The sequence below is a fragment of the Chanos chanos genome, chromosome 3, assembly GCF_902362185.1.
Source record: "Chanos chanos chromosome 3, fChaCha1.1, whole genome shotgun sequence".
Taxonomy (NCBI): Eukaryota; Metazoa; Chordata; class Actinopteri; order Gonorynchiformes; family Chanidae; genus Chanos; species Chanos chanos.
This window is the reverse complement of record NC_044497.1, coordinates 31,281,898-31,309,276: the sequence shown is the minus strand read 5'-3', so window position 1 is coordinate 31,309,276 and position 27,379 is coordinate 31,281,898. Positions and strand designations below refer to the sequence as shown.

The 27,379-nt window shown below is 40.2% G+C and overlaps 3 protein-coding genes across 3 annotated transcripts; 2 read left to right on the top strand and 1 right to left on the bottom strand.

The window, feature by feature from the left end:
* Window positions 1–877: 877 nt before the first annotated feature.
* Window positions 878–6,306, top strand: slc2a5 (solute carrier family 2 member 5). Its single transcript, XM_030768546.1, has 12 exons — window positions 878–960; window positions 1,276–1,374; window positions 1,478–1,638; window positions 1,830–1,954; window positions 2,072–2,224; window positions 2,470–2,595; window positions 3,670–3,857; window positions 4,113–4,223; window positions 4,379–4,480; window positions 4,783–4,858; window positions 5,144–5,271; window positions 5,609–6,306. The coding sequence occupies exons 1-12, from the start codon at window positions 916–918 to the stop codon at window positions 5,834–5,836; spliced, it is 1,542 nt and encodes a 513-aa protein (XP_030624406.1). The 5' UTR covers window positions 878–915; the 3' UTR covers window positions 5,837–6,306.
* A 406-nt stretch (window positions 6,307–6,712) lies between these two features.
* On the bottom strand, window positions 6,713–11,668 carry ca6 (carbonic anhydrase VI). Its single transcript, XM_030767730.1, is given in 10 exon segments — window positions 6,713–7,353; window positions 7,624–7,707; window positions 8,019–8,145; window positions 8,277–8,434; window positions 8,558–8,624; window positions 9,419–9,514; window positions 9,934–10,082; window positions 10,661–10,691; window positions 10,693–10,839; window positions 11,579–11,668. Coding segments are annotated over 10 exon segments (1,590 nt in total).
* A 2,537-nt stretch (window positions 11,669–14,205) lies between these two features.
* eno1a (enolase 1a, (alpha)) lies at window positions 14,206–26,826 on the top strand. Its single transcript, XM_030767390.1, has 12 exons — window positions 14,206–14,285; window positions 16,432–16,526; window positions 18,861–18,956; window positions 20,365–20,423; window positions 20,910–20,979; window positions 21,195–21,328; window positions 21,481–21,703; window positions 24,114–24,311; window positions 25,246–25,447; window positions 25,593–25,701; window positions 25,882–25,940; window positions 26,339–26,826. The coding sequence occupies exons 2-12, from the start codon at window positions 16,442–16,444 to the stop codon at window positions 26,400–26,402; spliced, it is 1,299 nt and encodes a 432-aa protein (XP_030623250.1). The 5' UTR covers window positions 14,206–14,285; window positions 16,432–16,441; the 3' UTR covers window positions 26,403–26,826.
* Window positions 26,827–27,379: the final 553 nt, after the last annotated feature.

Here is a 27,379-nt window from a genome sequence, read left to right as displayed (position 1 = left end):
CTGCAGTGCAGTCTCTGTAAGGCTGTGTTCTAACCATCTGAAGAGAAGAGCGACAGTACCAGAGCAGGGAAAAGCAGCATCCGAAGGAGAGATGGCCTGTTTTCTGAGTCCTGATTACCAGGTCTCAGATCTTTGGTTACATCAAAGACGGCGGGCCAGTCAGGCAGGGATCAAATACAGAGCAAAACGCTAGAGACAAAGAGATTTAAAGGATCTGTTTCGTGTTTCATGATTTCCTCTTCTTTGTTTTCTGTCAGCTCTTCTTTGAAGAGTGTATGAATAAGTAGTCAAACAGAAAGATATAGAAACCTAAAGAAAAAATTGTTGTCAATTTATCTGTTATCCTCCATCTTATATTTTCTTTGATGTATATTTTCCAAAAGTGTAACCACTGCAGACTCAGTAAAGTTTAGTTTCTGAAGTTGCCATGTTGATGTGACCAGTACCATAAATACACTTCTAATCAAGATTTCGTAATAGCAACTTTCCTTTAAAATAGCCTACATGTTATATGCAAGTCTTAATGTATTTAATTTAATTTAAAAAATATGTATCTCCCTTTCTAATGTCTGAATTATATAATCCCTTTCTGTCAAACGCATGATTCATGCGTGAAAGTATCCAAATCTATCCCTTTACTGTTTTATAACTTTTAAACAATGCTTTCAAGGTTCCCTCCGACGTAGTTAATTATCTGTTTTAACTGTATGTGAGTGTTTGTAAGCATGCCAGCAACTTTACAACCACTGAACATGACGGATGTTTTGCCAACAGATTCACGCGTTGTGCACTAATGCATTGCGGGTGTCGAATCCAATGTCCAAAGTGCATTTGGTGCATTTATTTCTGGCGAGCTGTCAGCTTGCCATCATTCATTCTTTGCTAAGACAGGCGATCACTCACAGCTTTTGCAACATGAAAGAAAAAAAGGATTTGGAGACCCAAGGGAAGAGAAAAGGAGTAAGTTACTGGGGTTCATTCAGTTTTTTTGTTTGGTGGGAGTGCTGATATTACCAGTCACTGTTGCGTCATAGACTGACTCTACTAACCTTCTGCTGTACAGTGCAGTATTCAGTACAGCATGACTCTGTAAGGCATTTTCTAACAGCTGAGAGGAACATGCAAATCTTTAAAGAAAGATTCTATGCAACACAGAGAAATGCGTACGCACATCAACATGGAAATGTGTTTCTGAGATTATATTGGAATATACTGAGTCTTTCTGTCTCTCTCTGGTTTGTGACACCTGTTTTGAATTCTGTGTTTTTCACTCAGAGACTTACGCTGGTCCTGGCCTTAGCTACCCTGATCTCCGCCTTTGGCTCCTCTTTCCAATACGGCTACAATGTTGCTGTGGTCAACTCTCCAGCCACGGTAACATACTGTGTTTTTAAAGTGTTGCTTAATTATTATCACCTCATTAATGATTATGGTACAGAATGTGCAATGACAACAGAATTTAATCTGGTTCTTGTAGTTCATGAAGGACTTTTATAACTCGACCTACCATGATCGCTATGGATCACATATCGACAGCAGCCTTCTCACCCTTCTGTGGTCCTTGACTGTGTCCATGTATCCACTGGGTGGTTTCTTTGGCTCCCTCATGGTGGCTCCACTGGTGAACAGATTAGGAAGGTGATAAACCTGGCCTTGAATTATATAGCGACCAAATCTTAAATTTGCTTTTAATATTTTACAGAGATATTGCTCTGATGACTATATGGCCTTCTTGGACATGTGTTGTTTCCTCTTTCATTTTATAAAAAGCAATCAATATCTTCTTATTTTTGGGAGACATGCTGACAATCATTTTGTCAATGTTACAGGAAAGGCACACTCCTCTTCAACAATATTTTCTCCATCGTTCCTGCGATCATGATGGGAGTGAGTGAGGTGGCAAAGTCTTATGAGATTATCATTGTTGCTCGTGTTTTAGTAGGCATCTGCGCAGGTCAGTAAAGCAATCATGCATGCAAATGATATATGCATTTACACACCGGACTGTATCACGTTTGACAATGTTAGACCAAAAGCTGGAATACATGTCTCTATTATGTTTCTCTCTTAGGTTTATCCTCCAATGTGGTTCCTATGTACTTGGGTGAACTCTCTCCAAAAAACCTGAGGGGAGCTATTGGCATAGTGCCCCAGCTCTTCATTACCATTGGCATCCTCACAGCTCAGGTGTTTGGCATTCGCAGTATCCTGGGAAGCGTAGAAGGTAGGGTGTGGTCAAACGTGTGTAGACCACCTGACTCAGTACTAAAGTCAGAATCACTGTATGCAAAATTTAGCCCAGGCCACACCTTTCTGGCCTCTTACTCATTTTAGCACGGCTTACAACAAAACAAGACCATAAAGTTAATAAATTCTACAGAGATTATAATTGTAGGCTGGGCTCCATTCATTTTAACGGTGCAGTATTTTATCCTGCTGCTGCGTGACTGTGCTATCGTGCATCCTTAGGCTGGCCGATCATGCTCGCTCTGACGGGAATCCCCGCCGTCATTGAGCTCTTCCTCCTGCCCTTCTTCCCCGAGAGTCCCCGATACATGCTCATCCAGAAGGGGGATGAGAAGTCAGCCAGGACAGGTAACAGTGCCCTCTGTCTCCGATGGCTTAAAGAGAGCGCTCTCTCTACAGCTGTTTCCTCATGACCATGTCAAAGGAAAGGCGTAATGTGGGCAAACAGCGACTGAGCTGTAGCTATCATAATGAAGATGTGGCAGCACACGTAAGTACATTGGTGGTTAAGAAAAGTACATTGGTGGCTAAGAAATATTTGTCTGTAGACATTTTGCATTTTGGTTGTCCTGTTTATGAATATGTCAGGACAGATCAAAGAGGATCATTTTTCACTCTCTTCCAGGAAAATTCACATAGTTTATAAGAACCGCAAGCCACGTTACAAAAGAATGAGGAAGCCAAACACACAGCCTACGGATAGATGTGACTAAGATCTGTTAAGATGTGGCCTATCTGATATGTCAAAGTGTAGCTGGCGTTCTGGAGAAGCTGCGTTACTGTAAATATGTACACAGTCTAAAAATCAAGGTCACTCCATTGTATCACCTCAAGGGTCATTTTCAGTAAATGATTATTTCATGACTGAGTTTACCAAAAATACAACAAAACAATGTTTCGAACTGTTTGTGTCATGCGGTTTCCATTGCATTCTTTCAGTGGACCATCACTATCTCCTTGTCTGGGCAGAAGACAACCCATTTAGATACCTTATATAATCCCTACTGCATTGTTTATAAACTCCCACTCTGAGAATACACAGAACTTCACACAAAGATGTCTTATCCCGCGTGCTGGGATTATTCAGTACATTGTCAAACCTGAGCTTAGAATCAGGAGTTTTAAGTGTTGGGTTAGATTTTAGAAAGCAAAAAACAAACAATAACAACAATAAAAAAAAAAACATACACAGCTCTCAATCTAAAGTGCTCAAATCCAGTTCTGAAGGACCTAAGTCCTCCTGGTCGGTGCATTAATCCTGTTTTCCAGGTAAAAATCAACTTGGCGAGAGGCAAAAAAAACGAGAGTAATTGGCCTTTCAGGCTGTTTACATCAGTACCGTTGTTGTGCTCCTCAGGACCTGGGTTGTGAAATGGTCTCAGAAGTTTGTCCCTCACATTTTGTCCTCTCCTGAACCCACAGCCCTGCAGCGTTTGCGTGGCTTTGAGGACGTGGATGAGGAGCTGAGTGAGATGCATTTGGAGGACCAGTCAGAGCGAGTCGAGGGTCGTCTGTCTGTGCTCAACCTCTTCACCTTCCGCTCAATGCGCTGGCAGCTGGTGTCCATCATCATTATGAACATGGGCCAGCAGCTGTCTGGTGTCAATGCGGTAAGCCACAACTGAGTCATAATTGAACTCTGCTCTGTAAACCATTTCTGAGTGCCTGTCACTCATTGTGGAGGGTTAGTTATGTGTATTTTACATAAGCGAATCGTTTCTCACAAAGAAATTTTTTTATTCGTCATAAAGATATAAAGATAAACATAGTAGCACCACATAATAAACTTTTGAGCTGGTAAAATAGTATGACAATGAGAGGAAGCAAGAGTCCTTCATGTGATTTTGTAAAAACTCTTTCTCCAGATCTATTACTATGCAGACAGTATCTTTGGCTCTGCAGGAGTGAGGCAGAGTGACATACAGTACGTTACCGTTGGTACAGGGACTGTTAACGTCTTCATGACCGTTGCTGCGGTAAGACTAACTCTCTCTCAGTTCTGATGATGAACCATTTAAAATGACTTGTCATTCGATCACTAGATGACAGAAGCCATAGTTTTTTGTTTGTTTAATGGTTGTTTTTTTTGTCATTGTTTGTTTGTTTGTTTGTTTGTTTGTTTGTTCCACAGGTGTTTATAGTAGAGGCCTCTGGTAGAAAGCTGCTTCTCTTGATTGGGTTTGCAATCTGTTGTTTTTCCTGTGTTCTTCTCACTGTTGCCCTCAACCTCCAGGTATATCCCTACAGCAGAGGCCACTAGCATGCAAATTGCACCAAATACAAAAAGGAAAAAAATGTTGCTTATAAAATAATAATATTCTGAAAGAGTTCTCATTTACATCTCCTTCCTCTCAGCTCTTAACATCCGCAGTAAGTAACGTGTTTAGTCAGCCTGCAGGTGAGATATAGTCATAGGTTTGAGGTTCGCACCCTCTGTGTGGGGTTGCATCTGTTTGCCTCCTGCACCAGTGTGAGACAGAATGTTGTAGACGCTGCAGGTTTATCTCACAGTATCAGCTGTCGTTCTGTTGACAGGAAAGTGTGGACTGGATGCCCTATGTCAGCATTGTCTGCGTGATTGTTTATGTCATTGGACATGCAATTGGCCCAAGTGAGTATGCCCTAAAGCCAGGTGATGTAAGATTTATTGCATCTAAGTTAGTGCTTTACATGCTCACATTTTCTTCACAATGAAATTTTCAGATTTCTGAATGTGGAAATATTCACACTACACACATTACCGTGATTAAAGTCAATGGAGTCGTGCACAGCTGGGCTAAACTTGCAGGGCACATCACAATACTGAAACTCGTGTTTCCTGTAGGGGCAACCTGATGTTGAAATGTCTAACTGTAAAAATGGAGCTCATGTTTGCATGTCTCCCCACCCTTTACAGGTCCAATTCCATACGTGATCACCACGGAGATGTTTCGCCAGTCTTCCCGCCCTGCAGCGTTCATGGTGGCAGGCTCTGTGCATTGGCTCTCCAACTTCACTGTGGGCTTGGTCTTCCCTTTTATGGAGGTTAGAGTTCAGATCTACTCAGACAGAGTCAAGGAGCAAGGCTACAGTTGGAAAGCAAACCATTCACAAAAAACACACACAGGCAGTTTTCAGAGACTGCTTATGACTGGTCAAACTTTTCAAAATTCATGTGGTTTTTTTTTTATAATTGGTCAGGTAGAAATTTAGCTGTACATCTTTTTTGAAAATGAGACATGATGAGGTAGCACATTATGAAAGGTTTTCAGGCTTATTTTTAGAGTCATATTGTCAGCCCATCAGCAGATTAAAATGTGCTGTTGTGTGAACTAATAGTAGGACTCATTTTCTAAGAGTCTTTGTGTATGTGTACTTACAGAGGGGACTGGGAGAATACAGCTTCATTATCTTTGCTTTCATCTGCCTTGCCACACTCATCTACATCTGGATTATCATCCCAGAGACAAAGAACAAGACCTTTCTGGAGATCAGCAAGCTGTTTGCAAAGAGGAACAAGGTAGAGATCGCTGTGGATTCTGGAGATTTGGACATCAAAGATATGACAGTAAAAGAAAGCTGGAAGGATGAGAAGGCCACTGCCTTCTGAGAGAACAAGACAGAGAGAGAGAGAGAGAGAGAGAGAGAGAGAGAGAGATCCTCTGTGTTAGAGACTGTGTGTTGTCAAGAGTGTTTCTGTATATTTCTTCTCAGTGCAAAAACCAATATAAAAATCTTTTTTGAAATAAATTGTGCAGATTTTATTTCTGTATGTTTAAATCACAGATTTCATTGTACACAAATAGTTTGTACACAAAAACTGGAAAAATGTCTTTAATTTGGGGCAAGAATATGTCATCATGAGCAAACATTTTCTTGTGCTAATATGCTTAAAAGGGTGAAATAACCACATTTCATCATGTGGTGCACTCTAACAAATACAAATGTCTCTAGAGATGTCTCTTAGTCAAGCAATGGGAAGCATAAACACAATACAAATATGTATTTATTGACAATACAGAGATATGGATCGTATAAGCTTGTGTATTGTTTGTTCTTATTAAAAATATGTCAATAACACTGCTGTTGTGGCTTTTCCAACTTCCAACAACAGGTATAGCATTAAAGCTTACATTTCACACTGCTATGTAATGCTCGGTAATGTTTGAATATGGCATTGTGATTGAGGGTATATAAAACTGATCTGATATTTTAGCTCATATGGTGATTGTTAAACCGGTGAAGTAGCATCTTTAATGCATTTGACGATATCACCAGAGCAAATAAGGGGCCACTGTGAGTCAGTAATGAAGAGCTAATGTCAGTTTCATTGAAATACACAGACAATATTCAAATCACTGGCTAAAAAACATAAGATATTGCAAAACATAGAATTTCAACGTTTCGTTTTCAAGTCAGACCATCACTTGCTGTTTAAAAATGGAGCTGACTGAAACTCTTTTCCAGTCCTCAGTCCTCCATACAGTTAAGGCTGCCTGTCAGTCAGTAAGGGGCACTTGTGCTTTGCCTGCAGCTCAACTCCTCCATACAGGCTGAGTTGAGTGCCGCCCCAACTCAACACATTCCCTTTCATAACATCGTTCTCACACTCCATCTGTTCCCGAATCTCCGCTGCACTGAGCACATAATCCCAAATGTTCACATCCGTCATGTGGCCCACAAAAGCATCCGAATCCGAGATGCCCAGGAATCCGTCCTGATCCTTTCCCAGGATGAGTACCCCACCTGGCTTTATGGAGTAACCGGCCTGCAGATACTGCTCTTCTCCTACAATACCGTTGATCCACAGCTCTGCTCCTCCAGTGTGGGAGGACCAGGTCACACAGTAATTGGCCCAGTCTCGGGAGCGGAGGTTGTGGGGGAGGTTGATGAACTCATTGCCAATCCACAGTCCCACCTCCTGATCGCTCAGGACGATCACCAGTTCGTTGTCGTTGCCAGAGCTGGAGTAAGATAGCACCGTGTGAACTGGTCTGGGCCTAAGGCGAATGTCCATGCAGACCGTGAAGGTGTGGAGGTCCATAGGATGAGTCAGGTCAGCCAAAGCATAACTTTCCAATTTTTTCTCCGGAAAGTGAAGTATCATTGAGGACAGATCCCGAGGATCTTAAAAAAAAACAAACAAGCAATTTACCTCATTACTGTTGATAAACAATAGTAAAAAGCTATTGAATTTGAACATATTTGAAGAGGCTGAGATATCAAACACTCAGGAAACAAAATCAGAATTGTAATAAGGCATAGAGGCTTTGGCATTCACCCTTACTGCTGGACCTTGAATCCTCCTTATCGTCTAAGTGGAAAGAAGAAAAACAGAATATCAAAAAGAGAATTTATATGCTTCTAGAAGAACATTAAAACCTAAAGTTAACCCACCTGAGTGAATGTGCTTGCCAAGAGAGGTAATCAGGCTCTCAATCTTCAAAAGCTTGGACTCAATCTCCTCTTGACGACAAAACGCTGAGTAAAATTAGAAACATGAGAAAAATCATTATTGCATATGGTTAATTTAGCACTCTTATAAGTATTAAATCCCAGAGAGAGAGAGAGAGAGAGAGAGAGAGAGAGAGAGAGAGAGAGAGAGAGAGAGTGAGGGAGAGAGAGTGAGAGAGAGAGAGAGAGAGAGAGAGAGAGACAGAGAGAGAGAGTGAGGGAGAGAGAGAGAGAGAGAGAGAGAGAGAGAGAGAGAGAGAGAGAGAGAGAGAGAGAGAGAGAGAGAAGAGAGAGAGAGAGAGAGAGAGAGAGAGCACAGGGAGTGGAAGTTCACATACTGCCTTTGCCCAAACGGGGAAGGAAGGAGGACTCCACCACACGGTCGTTGAGCGGTTGAGCCATACGGTAGTCATTCCACAGAGTTTTGTTGTCGTGGTCCATCAGAGTGCTCTCCAGCTTCCTGATCTGTGAACAGACGGTATCCACGCTGTTATTCATTTATGAAATGAAACATGATACAGTATGAGACTGCATAACGTACGCGATCATTTTGTTTGTAAGTATACTGTATCTATTGCACTAAGTAAGCCAAGGACCTGATTGTGAGAGAGAGTGATTGGAGTGTCAAACACGGTCCAGAGAATGCTCTCGTAACAGGGCGGCGTGGTGAGAGAGCCATGATATCTGTAGAAGTGAGAGAGGTTTTCAGGAAGCATGGAACGGACGTTTAAAGTGGAGATGTTCATGGACTGGCCTGTAAAGTGCACAGAAATTAGAGCATAAGGTGTACAGGAGGCATGAAAATTGATGTGAGAAATATTAAACTAGTGAAAGAAAGCATCCTTGAAATTGTGTTGTACAAGCAACAATGTCTCACCCGCATACTTGACCTTTGCCAAGTTGGATATGAAATCACTGTAGTAGGTATTTTCAAAATGTCCATCCTGCAGACCAAAAAAAATCTTCAACATAACTGACATTTCACATCTTAAAAAATGCACCGAGATAGGGACACAGCTTAACCATAATTTAAAATGTTGTGAGTGATATTTGAAGAGAACACAGGTTTCACATTTCATAGCTAACAAGACTATGTTAAAAGGTCAGCTATTACTGAAACACTGGTAGAGATGCAACTCAGTGGCTGAATTACAGTTCTATTCGCATAGGATACCAGTTGCCAAAAGAAATGACCTACTATATCATTGATTGTCAATGCTTTGGACCTATTCGTCTGCAGCTGAAATGTCAGCCAGTAGGCCAACATGCAAGGGCTTGATCAATGAATCCATTTAGGGCAAAAAATGTTTGACACACTCCAGACTACCACTTCACCACAGCCTGCAAGCTTAGTATTGCATAGGATGTCTTTCTATAAACTACAAACAAATGCATCATTTGTAAAGCCATAATTGATCCATTTTAGAAGAATTCTTAAATCTGTATTCTTAAAAGATGTTTGCCCATGTTTTTGTGCAGATAGCAAGAAAACTATGTAGTTTACTCTGTTTCCTCAAGGTGGCAGTGTTGTACCGAAGATTATTTCATGAAGTCTTATCACTATATTGAATTACATCTCTTCAAAGTTACTTTGGATAAAAGCGTCTGCCAAATGAATAAATGTAAATTATGTCAAAAACATTTTTCCAGTTACAAATATGAGAATATGATCAATCTGGGACTCAGGTTATTTGTATCTGCCAGCATGTACAGATTCATTGAGAACTTCAGCTCTCACCTCATAGAAGAAGGCCAAAACTGCCAGTCCATCAGGCTTATCTTTAGCCTCAGAAAAGCTCTTGTACTTCTCAGAATTGTAGTGGACAATGTGGAGCTGTAAAAAAAGACATCACGCAGGACAAAGCAATCGGCCAAATCTATGATGTCATTTCCAAGAAATGGGTATGTGACATGCTGATAGGAAAGAGAGCAGCTTCATGAAAGTCACATAGCAAATTTCTAATGACTGGTTATGTCTGCACGAGGGAAAATGATTTAATCCATTAGCAATCCCAAATTTCAGTCGAGTGTTTAATAGTCAGCCAACACATCAATTATCACTGCTCATCTTGTGGTGTTAAAATCTTACAAAATGAGGCTTACTCAAAGAAAATAAGACCAGCCTATTTGTCTCACTGTAGATATTTTGTATCTTTATTTAGGTTAATGAATTTTCAAGCCCTGCACAAAGTAGGATAGTGATAGGGAAGAGGAAATTAAAAATTTAACACAACAGAAGGACATGTGACTCACCTCCGCCATGTAACGGATGCCATCCAAGGTGTGCTCAGCTCCACTTGCCTCCAGGTCCCAGCCTCCCCAATGCAGGTGCATCTGAACAGCTGTGTAACGTGCTGGCAGCCCCTCAGTGATCATCATACTAGGTGGTAGTTCAATTTGAACTGTCAAGATAGATATACAATATCCCACAGTTGTTCAAAATAATATGTAAACTGGAGAAACATCCTACCCGTACTGCATGGTACAATTGTTTCATTAGCATCTTTTTTTTTTTTTTTTACGTTAGTTTTTAATGTGAAGGGGTTATGCAAAGAAAAGCCCATTTATAAATGTTACAATGCCTATGGCATGAGTATACTGCATGTGACCAATCAAAAAGTAGAGGTTGATTCCTGAAATACAGCTTTGGACAATTAGCTTTTTTTATTGTCTCTTAGAGCCACCAGGAAGCATATGTAAATGAAGAAGGTGAAGGGAAACAAACAGCACATGTCTCTGAAGTTTAAAGTCTTTAATAAATTGCCTCCATTGGTTACAAGACACTGACAATATACAGACACAAGGTGGCGTCATAGCTGGCATCGAGTCAATGTGGTACCTTTCAGCAGAGTGTAATATTATACTTTTCAACAACTGTGTCTGGTGAAATTTAGCCAAATACGGAGAAAGGGACCCTCATTACCCGGAAATGCTGTATTTGTTGGAGAGCGATTTTTTAAACATTTTTTTTTAACATTACCTGAATGCCCATTGTTGGTCATGAGGAAACTTGCCAAGCCTTTCATCATAGCCCGTAAGTTCGAGCTGCAACATGCGCGGGTTGTAACGCACACTGCGCCGCTGGATATCGATAGGGGACTGGTTGCGTCCGCCGCAAGCGGGATACTCCTCTGCCCAGTGCTTCTGGTCCAGGGCCCCCTCTGAGAGCCCATGTGGAAAGATTAAGAAGATTTGAATTGTATAAACTAGTCAGACGAGTGTTATTTATTTATTTTCTCTCGAGCACCCCCACAGTATCACTTGTTGTCTCTGATTAAAAAAAGGTTCATGATAAAGTCTGGCAACAGGACTGCTAGTCTAAGTATACTTTCGAAATACATCTGTGTAGGTGAGAATTATTTTTACATTTTTAGCAAGTTCGTTAATCATTGATGAGGTTGGCTGTTGCTATAATAGTTTGAACTGGAAATGTATATCTTGCTGGAAATTGCATGTAGTTGAATCACCCCAAATTTACTTTAAAAACTTTCTCAAAAATGTATGGCTTTTTTTTGTGTTTTCAGAGTTTCAATGTTTAACAGTGTAGGAGTTGGAAAGGGTGACATAGTGATCCCTATGTCCTCTAAACACTAAGAAAACTGTGAGGAAAGCGATATCCTGGAAAAATAAATCTCAGAATTTTGAATGACTTGTAAAGTAGATTCTGTGTAGCTCATTTAAAAACTGAGATTTGCTACTTAATTGTGATAGCCAGTTGCCAAATTCTAAGTGATCCTAATTTTGAAGGTTTCGCACTGTATATGCGTGTTAGGTGAATTTGCATAATGTACATTAACAACACACAAGAATACGCCAGCTGTAGCCTATGTGTTACTCTGGAGCTTGATATTTGGAATGAAGGAAAAACGAGGCCATTTGTAGGTAGAAATTACTTTACTTTACCCGAGTATGTCCAGTGCGTTCCACCAATCCCAGCGAAAACAACTCTTGCCAAGAGGAATTGTACGAGAATGGAAAAACACTCCATCCCGATTTTGTCCTGTTACGCACAGCTTAGCTTCTGCACACAGATTACTACTGACAAAGAGGTGAAGTACGCTGTGAAAACTCTGATGGGAGAACCCCTCGGGCGAGCCTACTCCCTGTTACAGTGTTGTTCACACAGGACTTGATTCTGATATCGACTTCGCAAGCTTTTAGGAAAGAGTATATACACGAAATGCCGAGGGCGGGCAATCATACCGTAGTACAGACATCACCGGACACACTAACAGGCAGCTGTGGGAGTCAGTTAAACATCTGACTATTTCCCGAGCACATTTTTGTCTTTTGTGCACATCTCCCCATTTTCTTGTTTATACTCAAACCTTGCGTTAGTGCACTCTTTGTAAATTGTTAGTTTTGGATAATGATTGTGTATTCCAACTTGCGTCACATCAGTCTTTTATCCAAGGCACCACATCTTACTTTAAACACTTATGAGAAGGAATTCATTCTGATTGACTGAGTGTTCGCAAATTAAGTAAATATGAAAAGTAAAACTGCTGTTTGTAAACTAGAGTTGAATTAACTTGTATATTTCCACTTTGATTAGAGTGGGATCATGTAGTCTCTGTCATATTTGAGTGAGCTTTTCACATTGAAGGATTTACTATGTGGAGTGACTTGAGGCCTGTACTGTTGATTTTGGAGAGGTGGAACTGATGTGTATTTTTCCACGGTAAAACAATGTAGCACGAATACATATAATGTCGCAGAGCGATTTTGTGACAGTCATGCATTGTTATGTAACAATGTGTGCATAGTCTAATAATAAATAAATACATGGGAATTCATTCTATAAATAAAGGATATCACATTTGACCGATGTTGTGTCTGCATATGGGGATGGAGTGATTAGGCTTATCCTTTACTGATGATGGTAAGAGGTTGTAGAAACAATTGTTACAAAGGTTTGAATAATTTTGTGATTTGCTTAGTTTCTTCCTCCATGTTATAGTAAAAAATAGGCTAGACACCCAAGCAAAGAGGCAAAATCCTTGCCTTGACAGCTCAAGAATCTGTAGGCCATCAACATGTTGGTTCACTTTTCGGAGGGTCATTTTTAAATTATAAATGTTCTCATAATGTCACTATATATAAACAAATGGCAAAATTACTTTCACCCTCTGTGATATGGAACAGTTAGTGGGGAAATTTTGCAAAGTCATTCGGAGAAGTGCTGAATGCTTGTTGAAACATGTCGGACCATTCCAGTCTGAATTGTTTGAACGAACACTGAAAGCCATTAAAGCGTTTCCAAGGTAAAGGATTGGAAAGGGCCTGTAAAACAAGTTCTTTTTTTTTTCTAAAAGGGTCATACGATACCTAAAGTTAGAATCATTTTGTCAGTCATAGCCAACAAAGAATTAACTACATTTATGTTCATTTAATGAATAAAAACATCTTTTAAAACTTCTAAAGTTCTATCCTAAAATTAGCCATTCCCCTATTTACTTCATACCCACTGAAAAGCCCGAAAAGTGCAAAGAAATGTCTCTTTACGGAACTGCTGCTGCTCGGATCGGCCACTGGATGTCGCAAATTACAAAGTCATTGTTGCTCAAAGTCATTCACTGCACCAAGTAGCAGTAGGCTACTTCGTGCTTTTGCATGAAGGGCATCGTTCATTACGAATATAGAGGAGTGTGCACTTAGAAAATAAATTTTAAAGTAATGTTACAGTGTTTATTACTCCGTCTGTGAGAGGGAATTCCCCGTCATAGAGGACTGGTAACCATTTCCATATTTGGAAAATATTAGTAGGTGCATTAAATGGAGATAATCACAAAAAGGGGGAGTATTTCTTTATTTAAATAAAGAGCAAAATACCCTTAAAATGCTTAAGAGCTCATCTTCATTTTGGCTGGGGGTAGTCTGAGCCCTTTGCTCATTCGCATGTGTCTAAGGGAAGCACTACCATTATAAAACATTACGCAACAGACATGCCACCTAATCCAGCGGACACGTTTTGGAAAAAAAAAAAAAAAAGAAAGAAAAAGAAAAAACACGCATCGAAATTACTAAAAATGTTTCAGTTCAACAGCTGATTCGAAACAATACAAATAAATTCAGACAGCCTCACTGATAACTGCATAATTTCAAAAACTTGAAAGCTAACGAGTACAGCAAGTCACTGCTACTGATGGAAGTAACTACAGTGACGTATGTCTGGCTGTAGCTGATGCTCTGCACGTACTCCACAATGCGTCAGTTCATGACCATCACGACTATGAATGGATGCTCCACCAAAGCATAATGATATATTAGGTTAACCATATGTTCAGTGTAATGACATCATATTTTTACCTGAACATATTTTACTTTTTGAGCGCTTTTAAGGGATTTTATGTAGCGTAGTAGAGGATACAGGATTGAATGAATCAGATGCCTGCATCCATTTGGGGCGGGGTCGTGATGGCAGAGAACGTGCACTTCTCCTCGCACGCTCAATAGCGTGCCGCGTGAGACTGGTCTAGCCAATCATACTCCTCGGGCTTCTTCCTCATCCCCTCCATTTATCAGCACGCTATACTGCACCCATTGCCTTCTCTGCTTGCTTCAACGGTACAGTACTGTCCTTGCACACAGCTAGGCCGGACAAGGTAAGACGAGTTCTGAACATTGTGTACTAGCAAAAAACTGACGCATTTCATACAAAATCAGCGTTATTCTCTTTGAACGACAAGATCATTTTTACTATTTAGAGTCATTTTTTATGTATCATGCGGCAAGGTCTGCTCTTAGACATTCATAGTTATGTAAATCAGAAAGATCGCAGGTGATGCTTTCACTCAAATGATCAGTTTGGAGCATGTAGTTTGTGTTTTCCGTATTTTACCCAGCAGCAAACTAGCTTGTTCTGTCGACAAGAATGTGCCTCGCTCCAAGTTGATGTGGTCTATTTATATCACGCCTGTCACTTGGAGATTTCATACTGTGAGTGGTTTGTATACAGGGCTCTCGGTGTCAAGTTACAACCAGCAAGTGGGGTGGACGTTTTTCTCATTTATATCTTAAGAATGGCATAGAAAGTTCGAAACGTTTTGGTTGGAGGCGCAAGTTGATACGTTGAAGTGCCACTTGATTTTGGCAACTAGTTGCTGGCTAGCGGATTTCTGCTATGTGTAGAGGGGGTGTGTTCGGAACATGCGCACCCTGGAAAAATATACATGTATCACACAGCGATGCACAATTCATGCTGTTCACAGTGTACAAAAACGCTCTTAAATATTAATCCTACTGATGTAATAATCTTGTTAACAAACAAGGCTGTCGTTACATTCAGCTTTTCCAGGTTTTGATGTCTAAAGTTATAGTTTTGTTTTTGGACAGACATGATACTGCAGAGCAAATGTACCCTTTGTGTTTCAAATTGCTGCATTTTCACAATCAAAGAAGCAGAGAGCAAAGGATTATACGATTTTGCTCTGCACAGGTAGTAGTGAAGTTCAGTGTCTTTTTTTTTTATCACGCGTGACTCATTTCAGATGCTTTAAAAGCCAATATTCCATTAAAATAGCAATATGCACACCTTGTACCGCCGGGTACACTGTAGCAGGGGGCAGGGTCACATGCTGCTGTCTGTCTCGGCATAGACCCGACTCACTGCTTTGTGGCCAGTGGCAAGTTTCCATGCCTACATTTAAGGCCATAGGATTTTCTATTGGTCCAGCAGAAATGGATGTGCTTGTTGTTGCCTATACCAGTGAGTAGAAATCTGTAATTCTTTGTTGGAGCTGGCTGAAGCATTGATAGGAATTTTTAGGTCTCCCTTAGAGGAACAAAATAACATATCGTGAAACAGCTTAACATATTCCCTACACTAGCATATATTTTGATATCCTGCAGCCACACTCTTATCATTAATAGCTTGTCTGTGTTCAGCTGTAGGAGCACTGGCTGTGGAAGTCACGATATGCTGCATCACTGGATGTGCTGTAGGAAACAGGGCCGTTGACTTGATAAGTGTGGTGTGAGGCAAACCAGTAGCTCACTTATTCACAGCTGTATTCCTGTAGGTATATTTTATTTAACGGTACTCTCAAGTTTAAATGATTTTGCATTAACCAATGAATGGGACCATGTGGATGCTGATGTAATTTTGGTGAAAGACCAGGCCCTTCAAATCAGTTGCCACCGCAAGTGATTCATTTCATCCGTGCTAGATGAATTATTTCCTTTGGGCCTACTCACACAGTGAGGCTATGTTGAGTCACACTTGTGCTTGTGCTTTGGGTTTCAATGCTCATTGGAAAGTATAGCCTAAGGTAAATGAAATGGGACATATTAGGTGTGTCTAAAGATCAGCCAGCATCAGTTTGAAAGGCTTGTGTTGTCTGCCTTTGATTAGCCTGCAGGCTAGTTGATCAGTTTTGCTTAGTCACAGTGCCACTGCAGTCTCCCTCCATGCCCTTCCATATGAGCAGTCAATGACATGGTTTTTATTCCTGCAGGATTTCTTCGGTCAGTTTTTGTTATACAATGTATTCCATAAAATTGTAAATCTGATATGGTTGTCTAATGGACAGAGGTATCTGTCATTACTTTGGTCCTGACCAATAGACATTTCTGTCCATGTAACTTGTGATGGTATTTCCCTATGAGACACAGTTCGTGTGTCCTTTGCCTCAGCCGCAATTATTAACATTTTCCAAAGTAGTTTCAAATTTATTTAAGTGTATGGAATTAGATGACTCTAGAAAAAGTCTGGATGTCTCCCTCACTAATTCTGTATTTTTTTCTGCTCAGATCCTGCAACATGTCCATCTTGAAGATTCATGCTCGTGAGATTTTCGACTCCCGTGGGAACCCCACTGTGGAGGTCGATCTCTACACCAAGAAAGGTATAAAACATGACACAGAGTAAGACTGGGATTGCTTGTTAATGATGTAATAAGTGCGGAAGTAATTAGTATTCCTCTCCTGATTTTATGTTTTTGTCTCTCGATTAAAAAGACAGTTGTTTTTGGCCCTATGCACTAGTGTATGACTTGCATAGAAATAATAATATTGCATCTGCAGTCAGGGTGATTTTCATAGCTGAGGAGTTGAACCAAAACATAATAATTATGTAAACAGTAGAATTACCCTGGACATAGTGCCAAAGTAGTAACCCATTACCCATATGTCAAGTGTAACCATAATGGGAAAACATTTGTGTCTATTAAGGTAATAATACACAAATTGGGGTGACTGATACTGTGTCTAGTCTTGCCAGACTGTGAGGAAGAGAGAAAATGCTGTAGTTCTGTTGAGCTGGGAGCTTGTGAGCTCCCCTCTGTTGCCAGAGAGAGTGGGTATCCAATAAAAGCAGTAGATCAGGTGGTGGACAGTTAAAAATAGCGAATGTAACGGTACACTGCATGGATAGCATTGCCACTTTGTAATGCTCTATACTTGAAAACAGAAAACCAACCACATAGTGGGCATTTCACATTGCTTCCCTCCACAGTGTAGCTTTTACCACAGTTTCAATTATAGGTTAATGCGCCATATTTTGTTATGACTTTGGTGTATTATAGAATAACATGTTTCTCAGATCTCTGGATTATTGCGCCTAGTATTTCCCTGATTTAAAACATCAATCTAATATTTTATTAATCTGTTTTATTTTAATGTATTTTCATTTTATCTCACAGTAGGCTCCTCTTTTTAATTTATACAGTTTTGAAAAATTTGTACTTCTCTTGTGTCTATCCGATATTAACCTTTAATGAATGAGAGTCCAAAACAAAGCGTCTATTTAGAGTATGTCGGTTGACCGGACTGTTAATGAAACACATTGAGTCGGCTGACCAGCTGGGGAGAAGATAAACAGTGTACAAGTGCATAGGAACATTGAATAGGGTAACCAGCTTGAGGAAAAAAAAACAGCCATACGTAGAAACTTGTCTCTTCATTATTTAGTAGAAACAGAACAGGCTTTGTTTGGCTGGTATAGATGCAGCTCAACATGCCGGTTGTTTGGTTTGCTGCCTTTTGTGCTGGAGTTCTACCCTTCTACATTTCCTTACAAGAAATCTAGTCTGTTGCAATCCTCTGCTTTTTGCCAAGCCTCGTTTTATATTTCCTTTTAGTCTTGAAACTGGATTGGTTGTGCAAGCAGAAATAGGTCTTCCTGAAATAATTTGTCTACTACAAGGTATTACATAATTCTATTGCCTCACATCTGTGGGAGGGACACAGTACTGTAGTGTTTATTTTGGCTGTTCAGGGCCATCAGGAAGCACACACCAGGAGGTCATAAAACGGCACACCCACTTCAGAATCATTTCATTTAATAATATAGTCATTTTATCAGCGATTTTAGAAATTTGAAGTATTTCAGTTTATCAACTTAGTGTAACATGTCAGTTATTAGAACATAAAAGGATGATTTGAAGTGTCATTTCTAGACCAAGGATTAGCCATTCAGTTTACTCTTAGTAACAGTATTATCCAGCTTCATTTTTGGAATATTGTTCAAAATTCATTCATATTCATATTTTATCAGCGGTTTAACAGTGGTTCTTTAGTGCAGATGTTTGGCAAAGTCCAGACCAACAGCTTAAATCGCCAGTCAGTTAAGCTTTAAATCCCTTTTTAATTTGAGTCTGGCTTCGGTTAGAATCTGATTTTCAGTTAGCCAGACGCTGAATACAATTGTCACATTCAGATTAGCTTCACATAGCTGAGCTGACAGGTGGTAAATGTGTGGCATCCTCAAACTGCCATGTATGCCCGGTTTTCTGGTGTATTACATCACAACAGTCTGCTTTGTGAGAAATCCCCCAGTCTTTCCTGGCAAAGAGCTTTCATAATGCCAGAATCCCTCCCGTTGACTTGAGTTGCTTTCCCTTACAGACTTCTGGAGCTGTCTCTGCTGTATTGAGATATGCTGAGATATTGATGAAAGATATAGAGATACTGACAGTACATGTACCAGCACTGTCTATCATACTGTCATCCTTTCAAGGAAATGCAGTGTTGTTATGTAATCCCTTTCCCTTCAGTGGATGAGGGGGAGGGGCTTTACAGGTTCATTGCGTGTTTCCATGGCAAACTGCATTCAACATCACAAGACAAATTATTCCTATTTGCAGAGTCAGGAACACTGGAGCTGTCTGGTTCACAGCCTTTTTTGTAAGCAGTTTGTGTCGCAGCTGTTTTAAATGCATCTTAATCTTGTTCATTCTCAGGTCTGTTCAGAGCTGCAGTGCCTAGCGGGGCTTCCACTGGCATCTATGAGGCACTGGAACTCCGTGACAATGACAAGACACGCTATCTGGGCAAAGGTGTGAATGAACTGTACAATAAATCTTTACTTTCTCTATTTAGTACTAGTGTAACAGCAACAAACAAACAATGTATTTTGGATATTTTTCTGTAGTCAACACAGCTATCTCAATATACACACTGGCATTTTACAATGCATTTTTACAGTGTGTTTGAGTATTATTCTGTCATTTGATAACATCCTAAAGTTTGTATAGAACTAATTACATGCAATATTTTTCAATTACTATATAATATAACAATTATGAAGTACTCAATGAATATATGCAACAAGTTACATCTCACTATTCTAACTAATTTAGATTATTTCCATTTGCGCACAGTAATCCGCATTCAGTTTTCTTTTTCTAAGATTCTTTGACCTGCTGTTACTCAAAATCTTATCTGTTAAATGTTGAATAACATCATACCATGACCAGTTTCGGTTGTAGGTTACATGGGTAGTAGGTCTCTCTTAGACAACATGAAACACACTGTAAGAGCTCACTGTTAAAGTGGATTGCAGGGAATGGAATTGACCCATCAGTGGATCTGCTCATCTCCTTAGATACTGCTCCTTAGTCCAGCTTTGATCTGGCAACCGTAGACACCAAAGAGCAAAAGCCGGGGGAAGACCCTAAATATGCCCATTTTCAAGTTTGCATTTTCAAGTGGGAGCGCTACATTGTTGCTAAGACGTAAACAGTTCCTCTGGCCTTAAAAGATGTAATACAAGCCTGTAGGGTCATTTTATTTATTTGTATCTCTAAAATGTTTTAAATTCGCGTCGTCTCCCCACTACATAAGAGAAGAGATGGGCAAAAACAGTGTACAATGACACTCCCACAGAGTTCCACTGTATCCAACTCAGACTTTCAGAGTCTTTGATTTCAGATGAGTTCTCTTGCACACTGTTGGGACACATGATATGATGTAATTTCAGAAAGATCAGTTAGACACTGAAATGAACTGAAACTGGTTTCTAGTTTTGGATAGGCTTCTACTGCAGTTTCTTCTTTCCTTTCTTCTTTGGCTCTCCTGACAGCACTTTTTCTTCCCTCTTCTGTCAGGGGTGAAAAGAGCTGTTAAATATGTAAATGAGTTCTTGGCCCCAGCTTTGTGTAATCAGGTAAACGTGTGTGGAAAAAAAACAAAACAAACTAAAATAAAGGACCATTAACATCTCAGATGACACAGTGCTCAAACACGCATGGACCTGGGTTTGCTTTGTGAACTAATCTCAGTGGGCATTTATGGATGATCACAGTGTCCCAAAACAGTGTTCCTAACCTTTGTCAGTGACATGAACCACAAAATTTGACCCAAGCAGTTTAAATCAGAAAAGTCAACTCTGTGATCGTCTAGTCGTGCCTGCTCTGCATGCTCCTGTTGTACTCGGGTCAGTGATGGTCTGCTTGTTCCCTGCAGGTGTCTCAAAAGCTGTTGAGCATATCAATAAAACAATTGCACCTGCTCTGGTTAGCCAGGTAGGAATATTCATTATTTAACTAACATGAAAATGTGTGCTAGAATCAAGAGCTCAGAAAATGTTAATATAGAAGTATGCGAGAAATATCACTGTAGATAAACTCACATTTAACCTGTCACAGTATTCAGCAATGAATAGAAATGGTAGGCACCCCTTTTCACTTAAATACATTTAATTTATTCATGTCTTGCTGCCTGTTTCCTGTTGGGTGATAAACATATAGAGCTAACTTATGTACATTGTACAGTGCATTTTTTTTTTTTTTTTTTGCTCATAGCCATCTGATATTTGCCTGGGTAAGTGTGAGGTTTAGCTATGACAGTAGTTACAAGCTGAGGCTGATCTCTTCATGATATGGTCTTGTAAATTTGAATGCTTTGAACACATTAACAATGCACAGACTTTGTGTTGAGTGAAATGTAACGGTCCTGTCATAAAATGCGTTTGCATTATCTCTGATGGGGTTCCTCTCCCTGTTAAACAGAGCGTGTCCGTCTTGGAGCAGGAGAAAATTGACAAGCTGATGCTCGACATGGATGGCACAGAAAACAAGTGTAAGTTGCCGCTACGCACTACACCTTTTATATTGATAGTTACAAGTATAAGTATTAATATTTTTTACCAATAGTTACACCTTTTATATTAATAGTTGTCAGAACACGACATAGCTAGGATCTGCATAGAGTCTTACAAAACTAAAAAACTTAGATTTCCCTTGTTGTTTATGGTTGGACTCATTTCATTCATCTTCAATGCTCTCATTTCACAGCTAAATTTGGTGCTAACGCCATCCTGGGCGTCTCCCTGGCTGTGTGCAAGGCCGGAGCTGCAGAGAAGGGGGTCCCTCTGTACCGCCACATAGCCGACCTCGCTGGAAACCCTGAAGTCATTCTCCCTGTTCCTGTAAGACCCGCCTCTGCCCTCAAAAGCTCTAATGATGACCATCAAAATATTTTCACAAGCTTTCTTATGCTGTTTCTTTCTAGCCCGTGGTGCTCAGCCGTGGTTCAAAGACACTGTTTACTGTTGACGCATCTTTTCTCTCTGTTTTCAAGGCCTTCAACGTCATTAATGGTGGCTCCCATGCAGGCAACAAACTGGCCATGCAGGAGTTCATGATTCTGCCGGTTGGTGCCAGCAGCTTCAAGGAGGCCATGCGCATTGGTGCTGAGGTCTACCACAACCTTAAGAATGTCATCAAGGAGAAGTACGGCAAGGATGCAACCAATGTCGGCGATGAAGGTGGCTTTGCCCCCAACATCCTTGAGAACAAAGAGGGTGAGAAACAAAAGAAAAATGTGTGTTCATACCACTGTCTCAAATCATTGGGCCTTATTCACCAACCATTCTTAAGAAGAAATTTGTTCTTAAAACTCACTTACGCAGTTTTCACAAAGATTCTGACATTCACCAATGTTTTCTTATTTGGGATTTGTTCTTAGGTAAGACCAAAATCTATGCACACTGAAGAGCACACTTAAGCACATTTCAGCACAAAATAATTGTTTATTGAGTTTCCCTCAAGTCTACAGTTGTATAATGTTATAGGATTTAAATTACAGTCATTTTTTTTATCATTTATAATATTTTTTTAATAATTATTTTCATTATTTTGCAAATCATTATAGTATTTTAAAGTAAATAAACACAACACTAACACTTCATGTAACTCTCCAGAATGTAGTGCATATTTATTCATACTTTTGTACAATGAGCGAAAAAGAGCAATATGGAGACTGTGATAAGTGAGCTGTAGTTTTACATACAGTACTTATGGGTTATCCCATTCTGAAACCAGACAGGTAGTAAAGCAGGTGTGTGAGAATCAGTCAGTTTTACTTTTAAACATATGGATGAATATTAAAATACCTGGACAGAGCAGACGCAGCCATTCTAGCCTTTGCTCCTGTCTGCTACTGTACACACGTTTCATTGAACCATTAAAGCGGGAGCAGAAGTGATGGCTCAAGCTACTTGTTGGTTGTTATAAAAGAACACAGAATTGTGAAAAATAAAGTTGGAATTGCAAGAAAAAAAGTCACAATTGCAAGGAAAAAATCAGAATTGTAAGAAATGAAGTCATAATTGCAAGAACAAAAGTTGGAATTGCAAGAAAAAAAGTCACAGTTGCGAGAAATAAAGTCAGAATTGTGAGAAATAAAGTCAGAATTGTGAGAAATAAATTCGGAATTCCGAGAAATAAAGTTGCAATTAAGCAGACTCTTTTTTTTAATGTGGCGGAAATGGGCTTCCATAGATTTCCGTGTGTTCACATGGCCCTGCAGTCTCATGTCCTTTTATGGGGGTTGGTGGGGCATTTACCTGTGCTAATTAGAAACAACTAGCACACGCTTTCAATTTACGAGGACAATGGGGTGCTAGCAAAAAGTGCAAAGAATTCTGCAGTTTAAGAACACATCATGAATCTGACATAGACGTTTCTCAGGATATTGGTGAATGATGCGCATTGTTCTAAAGTAGAAGCTGCCCGTGATTCTGGGCTTAGTGAAGGATGTTGATAAAATAGCCAACCATGTTTTGGTGGTCATTGAATGCCTATCCACTATGAGTTTAGGACTAAAAATCCATTGCTTAATCTGTTATGTATATATAGATATAGAAGAGGTCAGCCCATTTTATATATATATATATATATATCAGAGAAGATTTTGTTCCTCCCATAATAGATGATCATGATCCACACTGATCCAAGCATGTCTGGTGTGGTAGGTATTTTAACCCCTTTCTGAAAACTTCCTTTAGCAGAACTGTTGTGTGGCCTTTCTAAGACCCCCCCCCCCCCCCCCCCCCCCCCAGTCCTCTCAGCTCTTTGCCTGGGAATGTCTCCCTTTCAAGCAACAGATGATTTCTAAATAAAGGCTTCGACCCAGGAGCATAAACTGACTCTCAGCCAGTGAACCACCTGAACTATGGCCCTGTTACTTGTGGAGGTGCTGAGATGGCTGAATGCCTCTTGTCGAGCAGGGATCCTGTGCGTTGAACAGTCTGCTGCACCGTAAAATAAAACTACTGCTCAAAACCACTTAAAGATAGCACATAGGTTCTGGTCTTTATATGTTAATAGGTATTATATGCAGCTATTACTGTATGTACGAAGTATTGGCTTTAACTAGCTTTTAATTTTGCAGTTTGTGAAACTTAAAAACCACCAGGCCTGTAAATTTCTTCGCACCATTTAAAGAGAGGCCCATTCTTGAGAAACGTAGCACTGGAGTTTTCAGCAGAATTAGCCATTGTCATCAGCAAAGAAGGTTTACTGCTGACAGATATCCTGGATACTAGAAACTGAACTTTCATGGTCATATTTTCATTTTTTTATGCAAATGTGATGAAGCTTGGCTCAATTATTTGTCCTTCACAACTAAAGCACATCAGGCTGTAAGGGAGGCGGTTGTGAATCCTGAACTCTGATGGTAATACTGAATTTTTTTGTAAAATAAAAGACTCTTTTCATTGAGGGATTCCTGCTCAGCCTTGGACGCAGCTGATTACATGCTTTACTTTCTGTTTTCTCTATGTCTCAACAAAGCATAGGGAAAGAATTGGAAATTTGCTGAGGTGTTCTCCATTCCTCAGAGCAGAAGAACAAGACCCCCTTTGTTGTCACTCATTAACCTCATGTCCTTTGATACTTGAATTCCATCATAATTAAACGGTTTCTCTCCAGCCCTGGAGCTTTTGAAGAACGCCATCAGCAAAGCCGGCTACACCGACAAGATTGTGATCGGCATGGATGTGGCTGCTTCCGAGTTCTACAAGGGTGGCAAGTACGACCTGGACTTCAAATCCCCCGACGACCCCAGCCGTTACATCACCCCTGACCAACTGGCTGACCTCTACAGGAGCTTTGTGAAGGATTACCCAGGTCAGTTAACCAGATCAGTGGATCCTTTCCCTTAAGTGTTATTATTGCTCTACTACAGCTAAAACACATTGGATTCAGTTATATTCAGGCCTCTTGAATGTATTCCGTTACACAGAAGAGAGACTTCCACCTTGTTTTGGCATCATTATACCTCAGCAGATGCAAAATATTAAAGTTTGTGGTTTCTTTCAAGCATGAAAAAAACAAACAAACAAACAAAAAAAACCACATGTGCCCTGGATAATTGCTTAAATTAGCACTGTTGGGCATGTTTAGCATTTTATGGCACCTTAATTTCCTGTCGAAAAAATTTGACTGGTGCACCTCGTTAAATAAAAAAAATGTAATGACTTTAGAAATCAGGGATTAAATATGCAGTGGTGAAAATGAGTTTATGTACTGGAGTATCTCCTTTGGTGCTTGACGTATCGAATCTCAACCTAATGATCTCCCACACTGTGGCTTAGAGCAGGCTAAACAAAAGGCCAAATAAGATTTTAATGAATTAACCTCCTGAGGCCTCTCAGCTTAGCTTTGCTAATGCGTGAAAACCTATACCCTCCATGACACGGATCATGAGTTGGCTCCCATACCAGCACTGATGGGGATTTAGAACAGCTGTTAAAGTTTTCCCCATAAATGTTTTTTTTTCACTAGAACTTAAAATGTTTGTTGAATGGAGTAGCGTAAAAACCACACTGATGCGTTTTTAATTTTGAGTTTTAATTTTTTTTCAATATACCATTGTTACTGCTGAGTTTTCTGTGGCGCTTGTCTTATAAATTGTATTAGTCTGAGGTCTGGCAAAAGATGAGTTACAAAAATTATTTCTCACAGTTCTAAGATTACCAGACATCTTAAAAGACCCACATATGTAATTGTTTTTAAGGTACTTACTCTCAGAGTCCTAAATGAAAATCTCCTCTCTCCTCAGTGGTGTCCATCGAGGACCCATTTGACCAGGACGACTGGGGGGCATGGACCAACTTCACTGCCAGCACCAGCATCCAGGTGGTTGGTGATGACTTAACTGTGACCAACCCCAAGCGCATTGGCAAGGCTGTCTCTGAGAAGGCCTGCAACTGCCTCCTACTCAAAGTTAACCAGATTGGCTCAGTCACTGAGTCCCTGCAGGCGTGAGTTCCCTTGGCACTTTAGCCCTTTCATTTCTTGAGTTTCTCAACCTCATAAAACGTTTCTGCGGTCTTTTTAACAGTATAAAACAGCACAACTAGAAATTTTGGTTTGGTTTGACTTACTCATTTTCTTTTTTCTGTGTAGCTGTAAGCTGGCACAGTCCAATGGCTGGGGTGTCATGGTAAGCCATCGTTCTGGAGAGACAGAGGACACCTTCATCGCTGACTTGGTGGTGGGACTCTGCACTGGCCAGGTATGCAAACCAATATCGATTCACGATAATTCTTTTTCTCTGTCCCTACATCACATCCTAGTAATTGTTATTGCTGTAGTGCACTTCTGTTGTGATGGTGTAGAAGTGAGTGAACATCCTGAATACATATCGTCTCCTCTGTGTGTGTGTGTGTGTGTGTGTGTGTTTGTCTGACTTCAGATCAAGACTGGCGCACCCTGCCGATCTGAGCGCCTGGCCAAGTACAATCAGCTGCTGAGGTTGGTGTTTTTTGGGGTTTTTTTTAGATTCAGACTAATAATGCAAAAAAATTATTATAAAATTAAATTTGGATGCTATATTAGTTTTGATCTGACATTCATAGTACAGCAACCTTCCATCAAAATACTGAGACAATGGCACTGCTGCATAATGAGCCATTGGGAAGTAGTATTCAGGGTATTCACTGGCTGGACAATGTCCTTACACTTTAAGAGCAATTATGTTTGACATTTCAGTTTGAAAAGAAAGCTTTGCTCTATTTCATTGCATTGTCCATAACAACAACCATTATGCAGTGGGTTAAATGAGAACGTCTTGCGAGACCTTAAGAGGTTATGAGAAAAAATGAATCATAATGCTGAATATGAGTATTAATACATTTGATATGACTGTGCAGGATTGAGGAGGAGCTGGGAGACAAGGCCCGTTTTGCCGGCAAGAACTTCAGGAGGCCCATCTGAAGTGGTAACCATTCTTGGGCCTTAGTGTTTTCATCATGCTCTCACTCCCACACATCAAAGCCACGCCAAGATGCCCTTCACGGAATGGAGGAAGGTCGGAAAAGGCAGTGAAACCCAAGGTCCAAGTCTGTAGGTTAAGGCACAGAATCTCGCTTCTAGTACAAGTCAATGATCCCATCCCTGTATGCTTTGGCAGCCCCCAGTAGCATTGGTCTCTTAATTGTGTCTCTGTTATTGTGCGAGAGATCTTTGTTTAGCTTTTTGTGAGTTGTAGTGATTCTGGTCCTCTCCTGAGTATTTTTTTGTTGAGAGATCCGTTCACTGTGCCGCAGTACGGAGCACAGAGTATGTGTATTGTGTTGCTTTTGAGAAGTTGTAGTGTTGCTGTAAAAGCGTGGCATAACATGAAATAAACAATCCTTACTGAAATGAATGAACACGGTTGTGTTCTGTGTGTATGTTCATGCATTTTCTTTTTCTCTCTTTCAAGCCTTGGTTGTCATGTCGCCAAACTCACACAGCATGGTTTCATTATCAAAGGTGTTCAAATGAAATGATTCAGAGATGATAAAAAGTAATGTAGTTCTGAAGTACTACTGAAAAAGTACACAATCAATTAATTGAGCTTTATTTGTCATAATGATTCTCAATTAATATTTCTCTTCTGCCATGAAATAATAGTGTATAAGGGACAGGGCGCGTACACGTTGGTTTGGCCAACACGTTAAAGAATTTTCTCACATTGTATTAAAAAGCCCTGTCACAGGCCGTAATATAGTCAATAAAATGGCCTACGTAGTGACAAGTTATGCTCTGATGGCTTGAGCTTGGAGAACTGGCATCAACAGTTGCCATAAGAAGCTATTTGCTCTCTTCGAATGCCCGCTGAAACGGTGGTATCCGGTTTAAACCTCAGTGAGAACGACAACTGCCGGTAACGGCTCTCCCTTCTAAAACTCATCAGTCTGGCTCAGGAC

Bases quoted from the DNA above. Each gene is read 5' to 3' on its own strand.
- slc2a5 (XM_030768546.1), top strand. From the start codon at position 916: ATGAAAGAAAAAAAGGATTTGGAGACCCAAGGGAAGAGAAAAGGA. The intron at 1,955-2,071 runs GTCAGTAAAGCA...TTTCTCTCTTAG, and splicing joins TTTAGTAGGCATCTGCGCAG to GTTTATCCTCCAATGTGGTT. The intron at 2,225-2,469 runs GTAGGGTGTGGT...GTGCATCCTTAG, and splicing joins TATCCTGGGAAGCGTAGAAG to GCTGGCCGATCATGCTCGCT.
- eno1a (XM_030767390.1), top strand. From the start codon at position 16,442: ATGTCCATCTTGAAGATTCATGCTCGTGAGATTTTCGACTCCCGTGGG. The intron at 21,704-24,113 runs GTGAGAAACAAA...GTTTCTCTCCAG, and splicing joins CATCCTTGAGAACAAAGAGG to CCCTGGAGCTTTTGAAGAAC. The intron at 25,702-25,881 runs GTATGCAAACCA...GTCTGACTTCAG, and splicing joins TGGGACTCTGCACTGGCCAG to ATCAAGACTGGCGCACCCTG.